Genomic DNA, 24,557 nt, shown 5'->3' with positions numbered 1-24,557 from the left:
ATTTTGTTGTACATGGGTCTGAAAGGGTTAAAACTGAACACTACTATTAGCACTGCCCACAAAAAAAATGATGTCATTGATTTGTGGACAAAACAATTTAATACCTTGGTGGAGCAAAACCTAATCTCTGGTCTTCCTCACATTCTTTGTAACCAGTTCTGAGGAAGTGTCACTCGACCTGAAACATTAACTCTGATTTCTCTGCACAGATGCTGCCAGACCTGCTGAACTTTTCTAGCATTTTGTTTTTGTTTCTGATTTACAACATCTGCTGCAGCTCTTTCGGTTTTCTTTATAATCATGTCCATCATATCCACCGTAACCTGTGTTACAATGGAATGAGTTAAAATATAAAAAAACAAAAATTTTAAAATATGACCACTCTTCACCTGGTTGAAACACCTGTAATTGGCTGCCAACATGCAACAAACAATATCTTGTTAGCCACGAAAGACTTTTCTAGTTAGACCAGAGGTGGTTTCTCTCCACCTCATTTGTCGAATGTCATGCAGTTTCCAGCACTTCAACAGGATGCTGGCAGCAAACATCTCCATGAGCAACAGCTCCCTGCAGCCTAGTGACCTGGCATGACCATACCATATGGTAGGCAACAGTGCAGATTTAATTTGACAATTCATCCAACAGAAAGTGAACAATGGTGTGAGATCTTCCGACTCAACTTCAAGTTGTGGGCTCACAAAGCACAGTGAGTGACTGGTCGTTTCCCTAATTTGCTTTTTCAACAGTTGCAGTCTAAGATGTGCAGAGGAATAAAGAATGAGAGTGAGATCCAGCTCCTGTTATTGCAAAATAATTTCATTTCACTTCTCTCAATGCACAAGAGTAGCTGTTGAAAGAGAGTTCATTTGTGGATTCCCGAGTCTGGCACTGTTGCCTCTCCAAGCTGGATATTCACACTCGGACAATTCATGAAACGTGAAAATTAGTTTAAAAGAGCAGATGCAAATTTTATGATGCTGACTTGGTTGCCTGGTTTCAAAGTTTTAGAAAAAGGGGACATTTCAATTCAGACGATTTACTGTGGTCTACATGACCTCCTGGACTTGCTTCAGTCATAGGCAAGCAATGCTGGCATCAACTTTATATCAACATTTATCTTTGTTTTAAAAAACACATTTTAGTCCAGAGGTCTCAGGTATGAAAGTCAGGTGACAGAACTTAAAGTATGAGTGGCAGATAGTAAAGACTGTAGATGCTGGAAGTTAGAGTCGATAAAATGTGGAGCTGGAGGAGTACAGGTCAGGCAGCATTTGAGGAGCAGGAAAGTTGACGTTTCGGATCTGGACTCTTCATCAGGACTTCGTGCTCCTCCAGCTCCACATTTTATCGACTTAAAGTAGGAGTGTCTATATTTATCAGAATGATCACAGAGCAAAATATTTGTTCAACATAAAATTTAAATTCTAAATAGAATTAAACTGTAAGTTGTGCTAACTTAAATTTATCTTTAGTTATCATAGCTATTTGCAATAAACATAAGTAATCATCATGAATCATTAATGATACTATAAATGGAATACGTTGAAATGGTGCAATTTGGGAATCATTTATGCAAGCTCAATACTTTAAATGGTGCTTCAAAATAAATTGCACCATGACACCACACTCCCTACCCCTACTTTCTAGTCCTATGGCATTACTTGCAACAAAACTTCATTGATCACGCCAAAACATTACATCCTAATGCATATTTACCCAAACCATGGTTGAATCAGTAATCAAGTGACAGAATTAGGAACAGAACTGCACAACACAAGATTCTGATGTTAAGACTGCCTTTGTACAATACTACACATATAAAGGGTATTTAACAGAGTTGAATGTTTCAACGTACTTCAAGCACAAATTAATAAAAACATTTTTTTGCATCTTTTGAAACTTGGTATCAAGAGGAAACACTTGGAAAGATGCACAAAGATGTCATAAGAGGTGAGTTTTAAGGGTCATCTTAAAAAGAAGAGTGTGATAAAGACAATGTGGTTTGGGAAGGTAATTCCAAGGTTTAGGGCCAAGCCAGCTAACAGCATGGCTGCCAGTGATGTTGTAATTAAAATCAAGGGAGTCTAACAGGCCAGAATCAGAGTTGGTCAAAACCTCCAAGGTTTAATTGTAAATTTGCAGCCAGATACACTGATAGAAAAGGGTAAGGCCCCAAAGGAACGCAGACACAAAAACTGCACGATAGCACGTATCACGTGTGGCATTTTACGTTCTTTTATCTCCAGGAAAATAGGTGTATACTATAGTAAAATGTTACCTTCTCGGATTGCTGTGAATGGGGTTCCTTCCTCTTCTTGTAGCCTGATGACCTTTAAAGCTACCAACTTCCCATGAACCCTGATGTAAGAAGAAAATATTAGTATCAGATAGTCAACCAAAACAAATACCTTTAGTAAGAGGATACTTATTGCTAAAAATAAAATATTTCAGAATTTTCAAATAGCCATGCTTTCTTGAGATGCTTTTTTTTTGTTCTATTCTCAAACATTGTTAAAACATAAATTAACATACAGCTGTTTATACAAAGGGCAAATATTGGTGGAAACAAGTTTCAATCGTAGTAGAGGATCTCAATCTGACATTAACAAATGGGTCACCTTTCTATCTGGAGTGGAGATCCCCGAAACACATGGGGCTTGTTCCTTTTGTTCTAACAATGGTCTAAGCAATATCCAGTTCAAATTCAGAGTATATGGCATTCACAACTTCCACTATAAAAATAGTCCAGTTAGTGAAATGCTTGGAGTGATCAACTGATCACTCTTTTTAATCAGCAAACTTGTCGGCCACTTGAAAGTTAATGTAATGAAGTATCCAATTGTGCACAACCACTTCTCACTCTCCTGTACTTTTCTCAAAATACATGAATTACATTTAAACAATTTCTTAGAAGCTCTTGCTCAAATTCAGTATCAAGATACCTTCCATTAACTGGAGAGCTTCTCAAAACACTTTAGAACAACCATAGAGTGATGGTGGGGTTTCATCAGGCTCCTGTTTTTTTTTTTTTTAGGAAAAGCCTTAGCCTGGGACCTTCCACTGCAGAAGTATTGGCTCATGATGTCTGAACCCCAGCTCAATTTGTAGCAGGACCTCATCATCAGAAAGGTCAGAAATGGCAACGTCTGCTGATGTTTGCATAATGTTCAGCACCATTCACAAGTTCTCAGATATTGAAGCAGACCACGACAAATGCAACAAGACCTGGTTAATAGCCAGGTTTAGCCTGAAAAGTGACAAGTAACATTCATACTACACAAGTGCCAGGTAATGACCATATCCAACAAGAGAAAATCTAACAGTTACCCCTTCATTTTCAATGGAATCATTATTAATGAATCCCCCACTGACAACATCCTGGGGGTTACTGTACCAAAATTGACTGGACTAAACATATCCATAAACATTTATTCCCTCCACCACTGACAATACAGTCAGCAGCAGTACATCTATAACATGCATTGCACAAATTCAACAAAGATCCTTAGACAGCCCCTTTTAAACCCACAACCACTTCCATCTCGAAGGACAAGGGTAGCAGATACATGGGAACACCCCTACGTACAAGACGCCCTGCAAGCTACTCACCACCCTGACTTGGAAATAGATCACCATTCCTTCACCATCACCAGGTCAGAATCCTGGAATTCCTTCTCTAAGGGCACTGTGGGTCTACATCAAACAGACTGCAGCAGTTCAAGGCAGCAGCTCACCACCACCTTCTCAACAGTGACTAAGTGATAGCCCAGACAATAGCACCCACATTGCATGAAAGTAAATAAATTTGAGCAAGCTCTTGAAGGGATGAACTACACCAAACAGTGAGCTTGCAAAAGGAGCCTGAAAAGTACATTCATTTTCCTTTTGGACTGGGCTTACACCAAGATTAGGCCCTTTTGTAAATGACTTTTTATAGTTGCAGAACGGAAAATCGGACCACCAGAAGTTTTTTTTTAAATTGAATTGCTGACCAGCGATAATATTATGAACACTCAAGGTACAAACGATGGATGGTGAAAGAATAAAGTCTATCCAGCATTTTATTTATTTCACCGTCATCATTGTTGGTTAAAGTGAGCTGGCACCCTGCCCATAACATGACACCCTCACCAACAGCTCATTTTAAAAGCTCCTTCTGCTAAAACCATGAATCAGCTGGCAGAAGGCGGTATGCTAAAAATGAGTTAATACTGTTTATGCAGATGTAAAATAGTGACTGCAGCTCATGTACATCAGTCAGATATTTGAGTCCATTGCAATGTTTATCAGCAGGAGGAATTTCAGAATTCTCCAGTTATTGCAGTTTGAAGCTTCTCCTACTGAGAAGTTCAGATTATAAATTATAGAGTAGCAAATGGTTTTTAGAATAGCACAGAAAAAACAGAAACATATCACTGACATTCAGTGCCATGATTCTTTGTTTAAACAGGTACCAACCTACAATTTTCCAGCCTGTGAACAAAATGAAGATATCAGACACTACAACAAAAATTGCAGTGTAGGTAGCAATTTATTTTTTTTATATCTCTAACTTCACTATACTGTTTGAGTGTCTACCGTTGATTGCTGACATAGCAGAATTTTTTTTGAGGAAAATAAAATGAGATTACAAGAAGCTCAAGGTCCAGACATTTTCAGGAAATCCTGTGCTGCAGTTTAGCCAGTTATTTATACAAAAAGTCATTATTGATTCCAAACAATGGCACCATATCAACCATTACTGAAGCCACAGTGAAATTAAAAATCTCAGCCCCACCATTCTATAACATGGTAGAAAAGACAAGTATGAAACGGAACCATAAGGCTCCCAAAGTTCAATCCCTAGTTGACCAAGTTATCAAACTTAGCCGTCAGGGACATTAAAACAGAGGTAGGAAAAATTATGCGGAGGAGAAGAAAAATGAAAAAGTCTCTGATAAAGTGGAAGACAGGAGACATTCAATAACGAAAGGAATAATGGAGTAAAACGGAGATGGCATTGGGACAAGTAAAAGAAACAAAAGATGACTCTAGAGGAGGTATAAAATCAAAACAATAGAATCAACAGCTACCATCTACAAAAGAAAGGTGGCGGTGGTTATGGCCTGACATGGTTGACAGTCTAGAAGGCAGTAACATACCCAGTTGGACAACAAAATGCTGTTTAAGCTCACACTGAAATTTTATTGGCACATGTAGAAGGCTAAGGATGGAGCGAGCCAAAGAATTAAAGAGACGGACAATTGGAGTTTGGGGCCAACTTTGAAGGCTAAACAGTGATGCTCTACAAGATATCAACCAATGTTTGGCAGAGATCACATTATGTAAAATGGGTACAGTACTAGATGTTGAAAGAAGTACAAGTAAATTCCTATTGCACCTAAGGAGGACTGTTTCAGGCCAGGAATAGTGCGAAGCAAAAAGTTAAATGGATAGGTACCACAGAAATTAGGGAAAGTCAAATACCTTAGATGGTTGTAAGGCTGGAAAGATTGCAAAAATACCACCCTATGGGTGAGCCATACTAATAACTTGAAAGCCTTGACATTGCAAGTGTACATCTAAATACTTCATAAACGTTAGGAGGATTTCTGCCTCTACCATCCTTACTGGCAATGAGTTCCACATTCGCACTAGCCTCTAAATGGGAAAAAAAAATCTTCCTCACAGCTCCTATGAACCTCCTGCCCCTCATCTTAAAATATGTCCCCTGGTCATTAATCCATCTATCAAGTGGAAAAAGGTCCTTCCTATCTAGCCTGTCTACATCTCTCAATTTTATACATTGAAATCAGGTCTTCCAGCCCCCACTCCGTCTCCTCTGCTTCAACAAAAACCACCCCAATCTGTCCAATCTCTCCAGAACTAAAACTGTCCAGTCCAGGCAACATCCTGGTAAATCTCTGAACCCTCTACAGTGCAATCACATCTTTCCTATGATGTGGATTCCAGAATTGCACCCAATACTCTAGCTCAATCAGCTGTTTATGCATTTCCAGCATCACCTCCCTGCTCTTAAACTTTATGCTTCAGCTATTAAAGTCAAGTATTCCTATATGTCTTCTCAACAACTTTGTCTATTTTTCCTTCTACTTCAAGGGACTAGTGGACATGTATACTTTTACGGCTAGACAATACCCCCTAAGTATATTGTGGAGATAGCCTAGACCTTAAATTTTATGTTTTAAAAAAGTTTTAAAACAGCAAGCAGAAGGCGCTGTGTTCAGATGTGATTCGATTGGTCCAAAAACACTTACACCACAGTTAAAATTCAAAAAAAGACTAGTCCATCTCTTTAATTCTACAAAAAACAAAAAAAAGAGTTTTAAACACTCAAATTCCTCCCCATCCAAGTCCTTAACATTATGGCAGTTCCAATCCCCTATTACACTCCTATCATTCTTATGTATATCTGAGATTTCTCTACATATTTGCTCGCTGACTATTGGGTTCCCAGAATTGTATCATTCATGTATTCCTTTGCCTTGTTTGTCCTGCCCAAGTGCCTCATCTCAAATTTATTTGGGTCAAATTCCATTTGCCTCTGACCAGCCCATCTGACCCCTCCTGTAATCCAAGGCTATCCTTCTCACTACTTACCACTCCAATTTTCATATCATCCACAAACTTACTGACCAACCCACCAACATTCAATTCTAAATCATATATATCTCAAACAGCAAGGACCCAAACACCAAGCCCCGTGGAACCCTACTGGACACAGGCTTCCAGCCACAAAAATAGCCAACTGTGGATCCAATTGGACAAATTTCTTTAGATTCCATGAGCTTGTGCCTTCAGTATCAGTCACCCACGTGGGACCTTATCTAAAGCCTTGCTGGAGTCCAAGTAGACCATCAAATGCACTGCTCATCTACACATCTGGTTATCTCTTCAGAAAATTCAATTTGGTCAGACACGGTCCACTCTTAACAAAACTGGTCTTGATTAATCTATCCCTCAGAATTGAAAATCAAGGCTTACATATACAAAAGCAATAGCCAAACAGAACTTGGTGATAGTCAGAGTATAGGGAAAACACTTTATGATGACCTCAAAGATCAAATAGGATAGAACGTGGAAGACTGGTCAAGCACATGTTGACAATATCAAACCTAGAGCTTAAAGAAATGCATCAATGAAAGGGCTCAATAGCAGATGTGCTATGACTTGGACAGAGTCAGCTATATTATGAAGTTGGCAAAAGGTGGAGAAAGATCATGTGGATATGTGAGCAAAAGCTAATTTCAGAATTAACTGACACCGAGGTTGCCAGCCTCAGACTACTGAGGAAATTGTAGCAAATTTTAACTTTCCAAAGAGAGACTGGGACTGCTGTAAAGTTAAGGACTTGGATGGGGAGGAATTTGTTAAATGTGTTCAAGAAATTCAAGACAGTAAAGTTGATAGAGAACATGGATTGTGGAGGAGATCAAAAGATAGATCAAAGATAAATCCAACATTTGTTTGAAGGGAATAAGCTCCCCAGAGATGGATGCCAGACAAACCATCATCCTTCAACCAAGCAGTCATCAAGACCATGTTATTGATGCATATTTTCACAAACACCTAGATGGAAAAGGCCTTGGTCACAAGTGACCAGACATTTTAGAGGGAGATGCAGAAAAGGCTGGCATTATTCAGTCAGTCAGCTGAATCAAAACGGTCAAAAATTGGAGGGGCAAGTTGGGGGGAGGGGGGAAATAATTGTCAGCTTCAGCCACAGCAGCTCTGTTGGGCATAAAAGGTCAGCAAGGGAGTTCGACGCAAACGAATAGTTAGGGGTCTTGTTTGTATGAAGACAATTTGTGCCTCAATGAATTAGTTACGGGATATTATTTATCATTTGGTTTAAACTTGTATCAGTGCCTGGCATAGTTAAAAACATAGTTTGTAAATTATAAATAACAATCTGGAAATAATAAAGAGTATCCAAAAACAAAGCATTTTACTCTCATGAACACTATATTCTTGAATTTCAATTATATTAGCAATCTTCAGTGACAAGTGCCAAGTGAATGATCCATCTCTGATGGTCCTCAGCAGTACAGATACCAGTCTTCAGCTAACTGGATTCAATCCACGTGACATCAAGAAAAGGTTGGAGACACTGGATATTGCAAAAGGCTAGAGGCCCTGACAACATTCCAGCAATCGTACTGAAGACTTGTGCTGCAGAACTTGCTGCTCCCCTAGCCAAGCTATTCCAGTACAGTTACAAAACAGCCATCTAGTCGATAATGTGGAATATTGCCCAAGTACATCCTGCACATAAAAAAGCAGGACAAATCCAACCCAGCCAATTACAACCCCATCAGTCTACTCTCGATCATCAGTAAAGTGATGGAACGGATCAACAGTGCTATCAAGCAACACCTACTCAGCGATGCCCAGTTTGCATTCTGCCAGGGCCACTCAGTTCTTGACCATGTTACAGCTTTGGTTCAAACATAGACAAAAGAGCTGAATTAAAGAGGTAACGGGAGAGCAATAGTCCTTGACATCAAGGCTGCATTCAACCAAGTGTAGCTTCATGGAGCCCTTGCAAAACTGGAATCAATGAGTATCAGAGAAAAAGTCTCTGCTGGTCAGCATCATACCTGGCACATAGGAAGATGGTTGTGGTTGTTGGAGGTGAGTCATCTCAGCTCCAGGACATCTTTGCAGGAGTTCCTCAAGGTAATATCTTATGTCCACCATCTTCAGCTTCTCCATCAATGACCTTTCCTCCAACATAAAAGTAAAAAGTGGGGATGTTTGCACAATGTTCAGCACCTTTCAAGACTCATCAGAAACTGAAGCAATCCATGTTCGAATGCAACAAGATCTAGACAATATCCAGGCTTGGGCTGACAAGTGGCAAGTAATATTTGTGCCACTCAAATGCCAGGCTATGACCATCTCCCGTAAGAGACAATCTAACCACTGCCATTTCACATTTAAATGATATTCCCATCACTGAATCCCCGACTATCAACATCCTGGGGTTACCATTGACCAGAAACTCAACAGGACTCACCATATAAACAGTGGCTACAAGAGCAGGCCAGAGGCTAGGAATACTGCAGCGAGTAAGGTTGTCCCCCGCACAAAGCCTGTCCACCATTTACAAGGCACAAGTCAGGAATGCGATGGAATGCTCCCCACTTGCCTGGATGAGTGCAGCTCCAACAACACAAGAAACTTGACATCATTCAGGACAGAGCAGCCCACTTGACTGGCGTCACATCCACAAATATCCACTCCCTTCACCACTGAAGCTCAGTGGCAACAGTGTGTATTTTCTACAAGATGTACTGCAGAAATTCACCAAAGATCCTTTCAACAGCGCTTTCCAAACCCATGGCCGCTTCTGTCTTGAAGGGCAAGGGTAGCACATACATGGGAATATCATTCCATGCAAGTTCCCCTCCAAGCCACTCACATCTTGACTTGGGATTTATCACTGTTTCTTCATTGTTGTTTAGGTCAAAATCCAGGAATTCCCTTCCTAAGAGCATTGAAAGTCTAGCTGCAGCACGTGGATAGAGGCTGTTTGAGAAGGCAGCTCTTCACCACCTTAAGGACAAACTAAGGACTGGCAATAAATGCTGGCCCAGCCAGCAATACCCAGGTGTTATGAGTGAATTTTAAAAAAGTTGCCTGATGTATCTAGGGAGATGCTGTTTTGTTTATCTTTACTGTCGTAACTAGAATTTTTATGTATATTTAATACCAAAGAGGGGAGAAAAGGTAGCATCTTCACAATTTGCTACACATACATTTATAACAAAATTCCTTACAAATCTCAGTAGTGCATAAATTGCCAATGTAATTTTTCATGTTTCTTCAGCTCCTAAATCTTCAATGTGCCTATCATTAACTGTAACAATTGTGACACTTGGTTGGCCCCTTAATTACGGCCTCTACTTTACAGACTTTGACATTTAATGCCAGAGAAATCAAAGGACGTATATTTTCATTCATGCTGCTACAGTAACTTAGAACATTACGGTTGCTGCTATTATTCAACATTCCTTCATTTTCAAGGTCTTAGCGATAGCTGTGTGTAAAGGGAGTATAAACCATGACCATGATGTAGCATCGAAAAAAATTACAGTCGATGCTGGTTTAAGAATATGATAAGAACAATCAATTATCTCAGAATGGATCAGAAATACTAGATTGCTTCAGTAATCTCAAAAGCTTCCAGTGCAGAAGTTAGCCATTTGTCTTACGTTAGCTCTCAGAGTAGCTGCAATCAGTCCCAAATCCCTGCCTTTTCTCCCCCCATTCATAATCTTACAATTCCTCACCTTCCATACCTGTCCTTTCAAAACAATTTATAGGATAGATTGCCAGTAACTTTTCAGATGATCATATTCCAGATCTAGAATGTTCAAGGAAAAGAACTAGCTCATCTGTCTTGTAGATAATTTTACACCCATCATTTTGAATTCATGATCTTTACTGACTGACCTAATTTCTGAAGGAATTTTCTCCCCACTCCTTGAAGCTCTACTGTGCCATATTTTGCTTGCTCCAAGGATAAAATCCCCAATATTCCCTCGTAGCTGAGGCTGTTCATTCATATGAACTCTGGATGAATCACCTTTTTCAGATGCAATCAAAGGGCCAGCACTTACTGCCCATCTGAATTGCCCACAGTAACCAATGGTCTTTCCATCTTTTCTGAAGTACGGTACTCAGAACCCTCTCCAGTACTCCAGGTGAAGCTTAACCACCAGGAGATTTATGTTTGAATCACTGGATCACAGAAAATGGATCACATTCAAACAGACAGACAGTCACACAGCCTGCTAGATCAGTGCTGGTTTCACCCTAATCTCACATTTAGGGAATTTTTTTTCAGGCAGGTATTTAAAATCTAAGTTTCCATGTTAGTCCTTCCAAAGTTCAGCACTTCACACTTTTCATTGGATTCCATCTACTACTTTTCTTCCCACTTCACTAATCTATCCATAGCAATCAAAACCATAACAATCCTCATCATGGCCAATGGCACTGCCACCTTTCATAAAATCCACTACCTTTACAAACTTGCTGCATTCCTGACAGTCATATGTAACTTTTGGAGAGGGAAATGGACTCAGATGATCTTTGGGAGAAAACTACTTCCCAGACTAAAGTGAAAAATATCCATGCATCATCATCGCCTGTTAATCTTTTCCCATAACCTCTCCATTTTTCATGTTAACTTTTTCCAACCTCTGCTGTACTTTGCACATTCTTAAAGGTTATTAACAATCTTGCTCCTCGCCTTTGACACAAGTCTCTTTTTCCTGTTTCATTTCGAACTACATTTCTGTCATTATCCAGGGCAAATAAGTTTCGTTTCTCTCCTCTTTTCCTCAAAAAAGGAATATGCATATTTGTAGCCTGCCTAACCTTCTTTCCCTGAATGCCGTCCAAAACGGCTTCATTCTGGATTTCCTTGTTCCCATCCATTCGCACGGACTTCCTATTAATGTCACTAAAATTAGGTCTTGAACAGTTGTGCATTTTCAACCTCAACACCTTCTAGTTTCGTTCCGGCTCACTTCAAGCTGAGCTAAGTTATGATCATAGTTAGCTGGATGATCTCCAATTGTAACTTTGCCCTACTTCATTTCTATGAACCAAATTTGGAATTTCTTCATTCTTTGCTGGACAGAGTGGAAAAATATCAATCAAGCAAGTTCAGGACAAATTCTCCTTTATCTGTATTGTGAAAACTATGTAGTTCCCATTCTAGAGAAAGGAAATTAAAATCTCCTGGTTAGTTAGCTATTCATTTTCATTGTGACTGAAAAGTCATTTTTATTTCAATGGAAGAGAATTGATAACTAGGGGTCCCCGAGTTAAAAACTTGCGACTTGGGAGTGCTTGCGTTTGTGAACGCAGTCCTATACGGGGCTGTAATTTTAAAAATCCGACGACATGCAAACATCTAAATATATTTACGAATGGGTTTTTCACGTTGGTTTGTATTGTGTTCCGGGTTGCGTCCAAATCCACTTGCGAACGCACTTGAGAACGGAACCAATTTGCAACCCAGGGACTGCCTGTATAGTATCCTGGGTGTTTATTTTCTTTCTATCCGGGTGCTCATTGGTTATTAAAAAACAACCAGATACAGTGCAGAATTGAAGTGACACGCTACAATAAACTTGTTCAATTAATGTGGATAAATTATTGGACTTTGTTTCATCAATTATACGTTCTTTTCCCTCTCATCTTAGATGTTGATGTTTAATGAGTGTAATGCAAATAAGCTACACTGCAACTGAAGTCTGAAAATTGGGTGAAACTGTAAAAACTGCTAAACTAAAATAATACTAAACAAAAGGTTCAACCATCTTTTTGACTCGGGCTTAAAAGATCAATTTTAAACCAGAATGGAAAATGCTGGCAACAGACAACCAACTCAACAACATCTGTGAAGAGGAAATGAAACACACTTGTCTTTGTAATAGTGTCTTCCACAACCTCAGGACATCTCAAAGCACTTTACAGCCAAAGTGCCTTTTAAATGTAGCCATTCTTGTAAACAACACATCAGTCAATTTGCACATAAGGTCCCCAAACACAGATGATAGCCAAATAAGTTTTAGGTATTGGTTGAGGGATAAATGGTGGCCAGGATGGTTGGGGAAAACGCTTTCTCCCCTTAAAAATATTGTTCATGGAGCTTTTGTTATGTCCGAGCAGACAAAGCAGTTCTCATTTTAGCATCTCATCCAAAAAGCAACACCTCAAACAAAGAACTGGATCAATCCTCGGGTATTTAAACAAATTCTGAACACACATATCCAGAACTGGATTGAACATTCAGATCGTGAGGCAAGTTGCTACTAGCTGAACCAGGGTTTATCAATATGCATACCTTTCATCAAAAAAAAACAGCATTTCCTTTATAAATGGCCCTATTTTGTATTCTGAGCAATATTTGCATATGTTGAAGTCCTTCAGTGTCTTAAATTTATTTTGCAACCTAACCAATTTATATATTTAATGCTTCTAATGCACAATATTCTTATAAATGCAGGTTCATTCAATTATTTGAAATTTGAATTAGACTTCCTAGAGAGTGTGGAAGGAGGCCATTCGGTCCATCAAATCCACTCCAACACTCTGAACAGCATCCCACCCAGACCGTCTCCTTACCCTTTCCCTGCTAATCCATCCAGATTGCATATCCCTGGACACTATGGGGCGATTTAGCATGACCAATCCACGTTTGGACTGTGGAAGGAAGCCAGAGCACCCTTTGGAAACCCATGCAAACCATGCAAAAAAAAAAAAAATGCAAACTTCATTCGGACATTCGCCCAAGGCTGGAATAGAACCTGGGCTCGTGGCAATGTGAGGCAGCAGTGCTAACCACTCGGTCACTGTGACATCAGGAAGCTCTTTGTCCTTCTACAATACGTTACCATATTTCACAATGTTTGTTGTGATATAACAAACATTAGTTTCAGATCACAAATAAATTAGCTTTACACTACATTACTTCAGATGTATAAATTCCAACATTTCCCAACAAATGACAATTAGTTAAACTATTTTTCAGATGAGGAGGATAAGACGATATCATGTATGCAAGCAACACAGGGAATGCACACAATTGACAGAGCAAGTAGGAGAGGTGGTAAAGATAGGGATACATATATGTAGCATTAGTATTTCATATTAATATAACACTTTAGAGAGATCAGGTACCCCAAATGCTGTCAAATGTGCAACTTTTAAAGGTACAGTATTTGTTGTCATCTAGGAAAACAGTAGTCATTTTGGAAACATTAATATCCCACAGCCAACAGTAAACCAAGCTTAGTTATGTTAATTCAGCAATAAATATTAGCCAGAACACTAGTAACAAGTTCTCTGTTTTTCAAAAGAGTGCACCCTGGCATTTTACATTCAGTCAAGGGCACCATGAGTCCTTGGTTTAATGCCTTGCTGATAAGACAATATTTTTCAACAGTGCAACACACTCAGTATCACACCAAATGTCAGCCTGGGCACAGATGGAGATGTGAACATCAAACAGCTTGACTCAAAGTCAAAATTGTTGTCAATTGACAGTTGATACCTAGAATACAATTCAACCAAATGCTCATACAAAGTCAAAACACTTACTTGCTTTTTCCTTTATACACTGTGGCATAGGACCCTTCCCCCAGTTTTTCTAATTTTTCATAGGAGTCAGCTTTTCCAAATTTAGGGCTTGTTGGCTAAAAGGGGAAGAAAGGGAATAGATTTGAATAAACAGTTTTAAGTTTCAGAAGTTTAACAATTTTATACTTCAGAATTACTTCAAAATCTACCAAAATAATTCACACTTAGTGGTGACATCATTAATCAAGATAAAAGTAGCAATCTGAACTGCATAAAAATAGAAAGAATAACATTGTTACCTCGCATAACTGTGACAATTTCAGTTCTTTCTAAAATTGACACTAGGTCAATTATGAATGATAGAAATCTGAAGTGGAAGCAGAAGATACTGGAAAGGTGCAGGTTGGGGGTTAAAGGTGGCGATTCTGGTAGCAGCTATAATCAGGCCCAGGGATCCTCTAAATGGACTAAAGGCAGCTAAACATCGCCGTCTGGTCTCTGGGACTTGGCTCTATTTGATTTCTTAATGATTGTGTCATGTAGCCCCCACCACACTCTCAATCTCAGCTCCCCACAATGCATCCCCATACATTCCAACTAATACCATGAGCCACACCCAATGGCCTCTCATACCCTATGCTCTCATCCGACCCCAGTAGCCCTTTATTAGCCATGTCAACATGGTGCAAACTGATGCCAATTTATGGCCCCCAATCACCACTCTTTCTTTTAAGCTGTATTCCATTGTTTTCTCTCTCCCTCACAAAGGGCAAATATCCTTTCAACATCCACTCTGCCATTCCTCTCAGGTTCTGATATGTTTCAATAGGATTGCCTCACTTTTCTGGACGCCAATGACTACAGGCTCAAGCTGCCCAACCTTCCCTCAAATTGATCCAAAAGTACCAGCAATTGTCAAGTGAACCCCTCAGAACCCCTTCTAAAGAAGTTATTTCCCTTCTGAAATAAGGAGACCAAAACTGTACATAGTACTTCTGGTGCGATCATACCATTACCCTGTACAAATGTAACAAAGCATCCTTATTGTTATAGCTCATTTTGCTTGCAATGATCATCATATTGGACTTCCTAATCTGTTATTTTACCTTGTATACTAATATTGTGATTAGTGTACCAGAAGCCTTTTATATCACAGAACTCTTCAATATTTCTCATTTAAATCATATGCTGTTTTGATTCTTACTGACAATGAGGACTAGTTCAGTTTCCCACATTATGTTCCATTGGCCACATTTTTGCCCAGTCATTTAAAGAGTCTACAGGGATATAAAGTGATTATGTCCTTTTGACAACTTCGAATTCTATCCTTGAATTATCAAGAAATGTAGCAACCACACTTTCAAGCCTTTCACAAAAGTCATTCATACAGATTATAAATAGTTGAGGCACCAGCACTAATCTCTGTGGCAGGCCACTAGTTACAGCTTATCAAGCTGAAAATGACCCATTCGTGTCTGTCTGTTTCCAGACAGCCAGGAAATCCTTTACCAATTTCAGAATGTTACCTCTAAACAATGAGTTCTAATTTTGTGTAACAGCCTTTGATGTAGCACCTTGTCAAGTGTTCTCTGGAAACTTCAGTACATCACATACACAAATTCCCTTTTTCTCCCCCCTCCCCGCCCGCCATGTTGCTTGTTACTTCCATAAAGAACTCCAGTAAATTGGTCAAATATGATACTCCTTTCACAAAACCAAAACCAAAATCATGTTACAGTGGGATTCAAGTGTCCCATTTTGACCTCTTTAATAATAGTTTACAGTGTTGACCCCATTACTGTTTTTCTTCATTTTTGGTTTGAAACAGAGCTAAAGTTGAGAGTTAACCTTTGGACTTTAAGCAGCAGCTTGTGTTTTTACAGAAGAGTGTGAAGGACAAACAAACTGATAATGATTTCTGGGAACCAGCCAAGAAGGTTAATTGCAGGTTAATTATTGTCCTAAGAACACCGTAGAGATTTCTGCACCCAAGATGCATTATGTTCAAGGATAAGCAGATGCTTCTATACAAGAAGGGCCATCAAAGGCAGGTCAGTGCTGACCAGTCAGTCAAAGAATGTTGAAACAAAAAGAAAAACTATACACATCTGTTTTTTGTTAGGCAGAAGGCAGTGTGGCTATGAAAGCTGCTGGACTGAGTTTTGTTTGCTCTATAGTTATCCTCCAGTTTTCAAGTTATTGAAAATTTTGAGAAAAGAATCCCAGTTGAAGGAATTAGTGATTATTCCTCAATGCATGCTGGGAAACTGTTTGCATGAATTGGTGACTTTAAAATTTAAGCAAGACGTACAGCTTATTTGCTTGTGAATAATTCCGTGAACTAAGGATTTCTGAAAGGCCTGGTTCGCATCGCAGAACCGTTGAACTGGCAAATTACAATTCTTTTTCTTTTAATTTATTCCTTAACAATGTCTATCTAAGAAAGAGTGTGGGAATTGTGAACAAAAGAGACGGGGTTTAAAGCACAGACATTAGACTACCTTGCTGGTTAACTTTGTTCTGCTAAAGTTACAGTCTTAACAATAAATAGTTTGTTTATTTCTGTTTAAGCTACAAATTTGGTTTCAGATATCTAATGTTCATTGTAAAGTCTGGTTAGGAACAGATGAGTGATTGAGGGTCACTGAATGTTTTAATTTTGCTGCATTGCAAATCCAGGGATAAGGAGGCTAAATTGGTTCAGCTTGCTGTCCCCATGTCGTAACAATAGTACCTTCCTCATGAAAAACTATCTGCCGATATTATCCTTTTGTGTCCCTACTTTCTTTAATAGAAGTTACGCTTGTTATTTTCTAATCAGATGAGACCTTTCCAGAATCTAGGGAATTTTAGAAAATTGATATCAAATGAACCTCCTACCTCACCAGCTTTGAGACCCTAGAATGAAGTTCATCAGGACATTGGGACTTTCAGCTTTTCTGATGAAGGGTCTGGGCCCAAAGCGTCAGCCTCTCTGCTCCTATGATGCTGCTTGGCCTGCTGTGTTCATCCAGCCCTGCACCTTGTTGTCTCGGATTCTCCAGCATCTGCAGTTCCTACTATCTCTGATTCAACTTTTAGATATAATAATTTAAACAGACCCTCTCTTTGGGTGATTTGAATAATTTTCATTTCCTCCTTCCCTACTACTTTTTGATTTACAATTATTTCTGGCATGGTCCTTGTCCCAGTCTAAAATGATTTTGTGTTTATTTTCTTATTTTTACACTATTTTCCCCAGATCCATATTGAGGGCCACTGCTCTCAATTTTCTAATCAGCTTCCTCTCATTCTCTAATCTCTCCCATGATTATACTTTCAGCCATTCCTTGTTGCATTTAATATTCTGTCCAACCTTCTGACTTGCCAATAATCTTCATGAGTTGGAATAATTTTTTTCTTACAATTTGATACTAACTTCCTAGTCACCTACAGATTGTTCATCTGTCTACTTAAATTTTCCTCTCTCACCGGAATGCATCTTCACTGATCATTCGGACAGAATTTGAGGAAAACCGTTTTCATTCAGGGTGGTAAGGGCCTGGACTGCGCTGCCTGGGAGGCTAGTCGAGGCAGGAAACTTCACACCCTTCAAGTTTTTTTTTGAAGCAGCACCTGAAGCTTCATGACATTTCTTGGCTATGGGCCTTATGCAGGCAAGAGGGACCAGTGTAGTATATTTGTAGTGACACAGACTCGATGGGCCAAAGAGCATCCTCTGTGCTGTGTGGTTCTATGATTTCCTTATACCACATAACTGTTCTCACCTACCCCTTAAATTTCAGTTAACTTCAATCAGCACTGTCTATGTTTGAATGCTGTATCCTTTTAAGTTTTCAGGGGCTATACCAAGATAAAGCAAAACAAAAATGGAAAAATTTCAAGACATCTATTATAGACTTCATTGTGTCTATAGGTTTTAACTTTCATGATAATACATTCAATACACCTAAAAGCTCAAGTATTTAATCCCTTATAAAATTGTGGATTCATAACTCTCCATACATAGAGTCAGAGTAATACACCATGAAAGCCAGCTCTTTGGTTCATGGTGCCCACTCAGCTAGTTCTAATTGCCCGCATTTGGTCCATATCACTCTAAAACACTTCCAATCCATGTACCTATCCAAATGTTTTTAAAATGTTGCTTTTGTACCTGCCTCAACCACTTTCTGTGGCAACCCATTCCATATACGCACCACTCTCTGCATGAAGTTGCCCCTCAGGTCCTCCTTAAATCTTTGCCCTCTCACCTTAAACCTGCGCCCTCTAGTTTTCAATTTCCCATCCCTGGGAAAAAGATTATATGCATTCATCATATCTACGCCTCTCATGATTTTTTAGTCCTCAATAAGGTTACCCCTCATTCTGCTATGCCTTTCCTGTAACGTGGTGACCAAAACTGTACACAGTGAGGTATTCACCAGCGACTTGTACAATTATATCATAATGTCCCAACTCCTACGCTCAATGCCTTGACCGATGAAGGCGAGCATGCTAAATACCTTCTTAACCACCCTGTCTACCTGTGACACCGCTTTCAATGAACTATGTACTTGTACGCCTAGGCCCATCTATTCCACAACACTCCTCAGGGCCTTACCAGTTATTGTCTAAGGCCTACCTTGGTTTGACTTTCCAAAGTGCAACACCTCACTTATCTGTATTGATTTTCATTTGTCAATCCTCAGCCCACTTCCCCATCTGATCAAGATTCCTCTAATTTTTAATAATCTTCCTCGCTATCAATGATACTTCCTAATTTTGTATCATCCGCAAACTTACTGATCACGCCTTGTATATTCAAATCCAGATCATGTATGTAAATAGCAAATAACAAAGGCCCCAACACTGACCCCTCTGGCGCACCACTAGTCACAGGCCTCCGATGTGAGAAACAACCTTTACCCATCACCTTCTGCTTCTCACCATCGAGCCAGTTTTGAATCCAATCAGCCAGCTTTCCCTGGATCCCATGTGACTTAACCTTCACGATTAGTCTGCCATGCGAGACCTTGTCAAAGGCCTTTTTAAAAGTCCATATAGACAATATTGACTGCCCTACCCTCACCTATCCTCTTGGTTACCTCTTCAAAAAAAATTTGGCAGACATGGCTTCCCACGCACAAATGCATGCCGACTATCCCTAATCAGGCCTTTACTATCCAAATGTTGGTTGATCCTGTCCCTCAATATTCTAATTACTTGCCTACCATGGATGTCAGGCTCACTGGCCTGTAGTTCCCTGGCTTGTCTTTGCTACATTTCTTAGACAATGGAACAACATTAGCTACCCTCCAGCATTCCAGAACTTCACCGGTGGCGAAAGATGAAGGAAAAATCTCTGCAAGGGCCTCTGCAATTTCATCCCTAGCCTCCCATAACAGCCAAAGATGGACATGATCAGGCCCAGGGGATTTATCCACCCTTAAATGCGATCTAAGGCTGCGGTAACGCGCATGTGGTCCGAAATATCCCCACTTGTTTCCCTTCTTTCCTTGGCACACATGATTCTCTCCCTAATAAACACGGAGGAGAAATATTCATTAAAAATTTCCCATATCTCCTGTGGCTCCACACAGACTGCCAAGCTTATCCTGAAGGGACAAATTCTCTCCCTAGCCACCCTCTTAATCTTAATATAGCTATAGAACCTCTTGGGATTCTCTTTAACCTTATCTGCCAGATCCATCCTATAGCCTCTTTTCGCTCTTCTGATTTCCTCTTAGATGTGCCCCTAAACTTTTTCTAGTCACCTAGGGATTCACTTAAACCCGATAGCTTAATCCCAATGTATGCCTCCTTCTTTTTCCTGACCAGAGCCTCGATATCCCTCGTCAGCCAGGGATCACTAAACCTGCCAGCTTTTCCTCTTCACCCTAACAGGGACACACTGTCCCTGGACTCTTGATATCACACTTCTAAAAGCATCCCATTTGCCAGTCATTCCTTTTCCTTCAAACAGACTCACCCAATTGACTGCTGTTAGATCCTGCCTAATGGCCCCATAATTGGCCCTGCTCCAGTTTAGCACCTTAACCTATGGACCAGTCCTAACATTTTCCACCATTATGTTAAAACTGAGTGTGTTATGGTCACTGGACCCAAAGTGCTCTCTGACTGACATTTCAGTCACTTGCCCAACCTGGTTTCCTAAGAGGAGGTCCCTCTATATATCGATTTAGGAAACTTTCTTGGGCACATTTGACAAATTCCACCCAGCCTGGGCTTTTTACATTGTGGGTGGCCCTGTCAATACAGGAGAAATTAAAATCTCCAACCAATGCTACTCTGCTATTCCTACAGGTATCTGCAATCTCTACACATCTGCTCCACTGGTACCTGCTGGCTATTTGGGGGTCTATAACAGTCCCAGAGTGACCATTCCCTTGTTTCTACATTCTAACCATACGGCCTCATTTGATGACCCCTTAAGAATACCCTCTCTCAGCACTGTTATATCCTTCCTTATCAAAAAGGACAACATCCCCTCCTCACTTACTTGTACTCCTGTCACTCCTATAGCTTCTGTATCCTGGAACACTGAGCAGCAGTTCCACCCTTCTCTCAGTCATGTTTGTGTTATGGCTATAAACACCTTGACACCAGATTCTCTGACCTGCTGTACAGTTGTGGCGACTGTAGAGATATCTCCCAGAATTCACTGTGATGACTCTCCACCACCCTCTGATTCACTCAATTAATACTTTAACAATTTCTTTGAAATGTCCATCAAGCAATACATTTACAGCCTCACGTCAAGGAAAGCAGTCAGTTTATGGTTATATCAACAGACAGCAAATGACATTGCTAAACAAATATTTTGACTCTCAGACACAAAATAGTTTCTCCTTTTTTAAACAAGCTGGCCATTTCAATGACTTGACAGTTTTACCAACCTCTTACACCTTTTACAAGCCTTTAATAACTGGTCTCTAAAAACCTGGAACTTTCACACTGTAGGATAAGACATTTCCTGCACAACAAATGTAGTTTGTTTGAACTTAATACCCAATTTAACTGGACCAGCTGATTTTAGGTCTGCCACATGTGGAAGTCATAGCCCAGGCCCATTTCCTCAAATTCCCTTAAAAAATTGTTTGTATCAGATGTAGACATACCAAATCTGGAGCCCATGCGCCATTCTGGATATGCCGTGGAATTCTCTCAGCACTGAAAATACAGGCCCAATTTACAGATGAAATGTCAACTATGTTTCTGCTACACACTAGACATTTTCTTTTTCATTTCCAGACATGTGTACCTATTTAACGTGTTATTCATAAATGGATTATGTTCAATCTTTTGTACTATAAAGACAGTACAATATTACAAGAGTTCTACCAATTCAGTTGGTAGCATCATTGAAATGGTAATCTGGAAGATCAGGCTAATAATTTGGGGATACATCTTTGTCCTAGCTAAAGCAATCCTGCAGTTAGCAAATGTCACCCCGCTACTTATAGAAAGGACACGAGAGAAAAAAAAAGGAAACAGCAGCTTGTTAGCCTTGCATTCATGGTAGGCCAATACTAGAATCTAGTGTAAAGAACATGGCAAATGGACACTTGGATAAAAATCATCTGATTGGGCATAGATTTGCATATGGGAATCGTTGGGTTTTTTCAGGATATTACTAACAAAGTTGATAAAAGGGGAAAACTGATGGACATAGGATATTTGCACTTTCAGAATGCTTTTCAGGTGGTCCCTATAGCACGTCAGTTATAAAAAACTTAAAGTACATGAGGTGCTGAAAGACTGGTAGTTGGCTAATGTAGTGTCATTATTTAAGAAAGGCTGTAAGGAAAAGCCAAGGAACTATAGATCGGTGAGCCAGACATCAAATAGTGGCTAAGTTGTTGGAGGGTATTCTGAGGGACAGGATCTACATGCATTTGGAAAGGCAAGGACTGATTGTGGAGAGTCAGCATGGCTTTGTCGGTGGGAAATCACATCTCACTAACTAGATTGAGTTTTTTGAAGAAGTGACAAAGAAGGTTGATGAAGGCAGAGCAATGGACATTGTCTATATGGACTTCAGTAAAGCATTCAACGTTTCACATGGTAGACTGGTTAGTAAGATTAGATCACATGGGATCCAAGGGGAGGTAGCCATTTTGATACAACATGGTCTTGAAGATAGGAGAGAGAGTTTGGTCATGGAGGGACGTTTATCCGGAGTGGAGGCCTGTGACCAGTGGTGTACCACAAGGATCAGTGCTGGGTCCACTGCTTGTCATCATTTCTATAAATTATTTGGATGTGAACATAGGTGGTATTGTTAATAAGTTTGCAGATGACACCAAAATAGGTGGTGCACTACACAGTGAACTACTTCTGTGCTCTTTACAATGCATTCTCACCTTTCCTATAATATGCTATCCACAAGACAATCCTAGGTCTAGAAAGTGAGTTGTACAAGCTCACTGTCATCTTCTTGCTCTTGTACTCAGTGCCCCATTAAGCAAGCCAAGGATACTGCTCTGTCCATTTGTTCTGCCACCTTCAATAATCTGTGCACACATACACCCATGCCCCTTTCTTCCTGCACTTCCTTTAGAATTGTACCATCTATTTCACACACTTTCAATGTTCTTCTTACCAAATTGCATCAACTCTCTTCTCTGCACATCTGTCACCCAACTCCCTCTCGGACACTCAGTTTACAATTTCAAGCACCTTGATTATAGTTCTCTTTGGCATTTTTTTTTTTTTTTTTTTTTACTGTCCTCTGCCATAAAGACCAATGCAAAATATTGTTTTAAGTTATTATCCATTTCCTACTCCCAGTTATCCATTCTCTAGCCGCATTCTCCAAGGGTCCCACACTTACATTCATTACTGAAAGAAACGCTTGCTATTTGTTTTTTTATTTCTTACAATTTTATTTTCATAAGCATCTTTTCCCTCCCATTAGCTTTTCTTAAAAAATTCTCAATTTGCTGCTCTACCTAGTGTTCACCACTTTGTATGTAGTTTTTGATTGACTAACAGCTCCTTAATTCAGTCTTCAACCTTTAGAACTATACACAAAAATTCTAAAGTAGTACAAAAAAGATCAACCGTTAACGCATATTAAGTTTGTTTTGTTTATCATTAATTTTGTAACTCCTTGTAAAGTCAATTTGTACACCCAAGTAAGTTTTCCATTCTTTCTATTAAACTTTCACTAAAAGTAGACTCATGCTATTATTGAACAAGTTTGTATGACATCATTAACCTTTTGCCTACAATTTATAGCTGAAAATGTCTGTTGACCACGATACTGCCCTTTTACAGCAACACAAAATGTTCAGTCCTCTCCTTGCATACAATGTACACATCCTGAACAGGTTATTAATAAGTTGGGAATCTATTCAACTGAAGCTAACAACTTAAATTTTTCCCCCCTATTTCTCCTCAGATATTACTTGCCAGTTAGCTGGAAGCACATAGCCTAATCACTGGACAGCTATGATGAGAGACAAAACTGACAGGTGGCTAAGTGGAAAATGAATGTCAAACTATTCAACCACAGGAGACACACACACACAAATCAATTCTATTGTTATCTCATCCATTTAATACACAATAGTCAACAAATCAAAATTTGGTGCATAATCCCTGGTCTAGTTACCCCACAGCACAGAATTAGAGCCTCTTGTCGCACCAACACTGCAGCTTGATCTGATTGATTTTATTTATTGTCACATGTGTCTACATCCAGTGAAAAGCTTTGTTTGTGAATGGTACAGGCAGATAGATCATAGTAAGCAGAGGCACACAGACTGTAGAGTGCTTGGAGAGAGTGAGGCAGATAGTGAACTTCGCATTGAAATATTCCAAACTGTAAATTCCTAGATGAACGTATCAATGCTCTTGAACATGGTCAGTTGGTCAAATTCAAATTAACGTGAGAGAAATTTATTATACAGGAAAAAAACAGCAATGGACTGTCCAGACATAAGACTGTAGGTGTACTATCTGCCTTGGCACTAAGCTATCTAGACAATGATGATTCTGGATTAAATCCCTGATCTACACTGAATTGGTGGACCTCAACCAGAGCAACAGTGGTGTACGACAAACGATTTACAATGTTCAGGTCTAGGCACAAGTTTAAAAACTCACAGCGTTTATGTTGACAATTGATATCTAATAAAAATAAAAATGTTCCAAGGGTGCACACGCAAGAGGTCAGTTGTGAATGGTATCAGGTTCAACCTAAATATTCACATCTCAGTTTTCTCACTGTACAATAACGAATACAAATTGTTTAGTGTGTTAGAGATATGGTCACAATGATATCTATGGGTTATAGTCTCTTTTAGTATCACTCCCCAAAAGGCAGAAATGTCTTTAGAAAACAAAAGGGTAGAGAGGAAGAGAGAGGGGAGTGGGAATTGTCTTGAAATAGATCCTACACAAAAAAATGCAACAGGCCCGGTGTTGTAACTTTCTCTTGGATGTAAACT

General features: G+C 39.6%; 1 protein-coding gene across 1 annotated transcript in view; it reads right to left on the bottom strand.

Moving 5' to 3' along the window:
- cdk14 (cyclin-dependent kinase 14) overlaps positions 1–24,557 on the bottom strand; it is a 365,296-nt gene that overhangs the window by 192,839 nt on the left and 147,900 nt on the right. The window contains 3 exon segments of the mRNA XM_048607904.1: positions 529–534; positions 2,279–2,358; positions 14,122–14,216. Coding sequence (XP_048463861.1) covers positions 529–534; positions 2,279–2,358; positions 14,122–14,216 — 181 coding nt within the window.

This window comes from Rhincodon typus, chromosome 2 (assembly GCF_021869965.1).
Source record: "Rhincodon typus isolate 14 chromosome 2, sRhiTyp1.1, whole genome shotgun sequence".
NCBI classification, from domain to species: domain Eukaryota; kingdom Metazoa; phylum Chordata; class Chondrichthyes; order Orectolobiformes; family Rhincodontidae; genus Rhincodon; species Rhincodon typus.
This window is presented reverse-complemented; position numbering and strand designations above follow the sequence as displayed.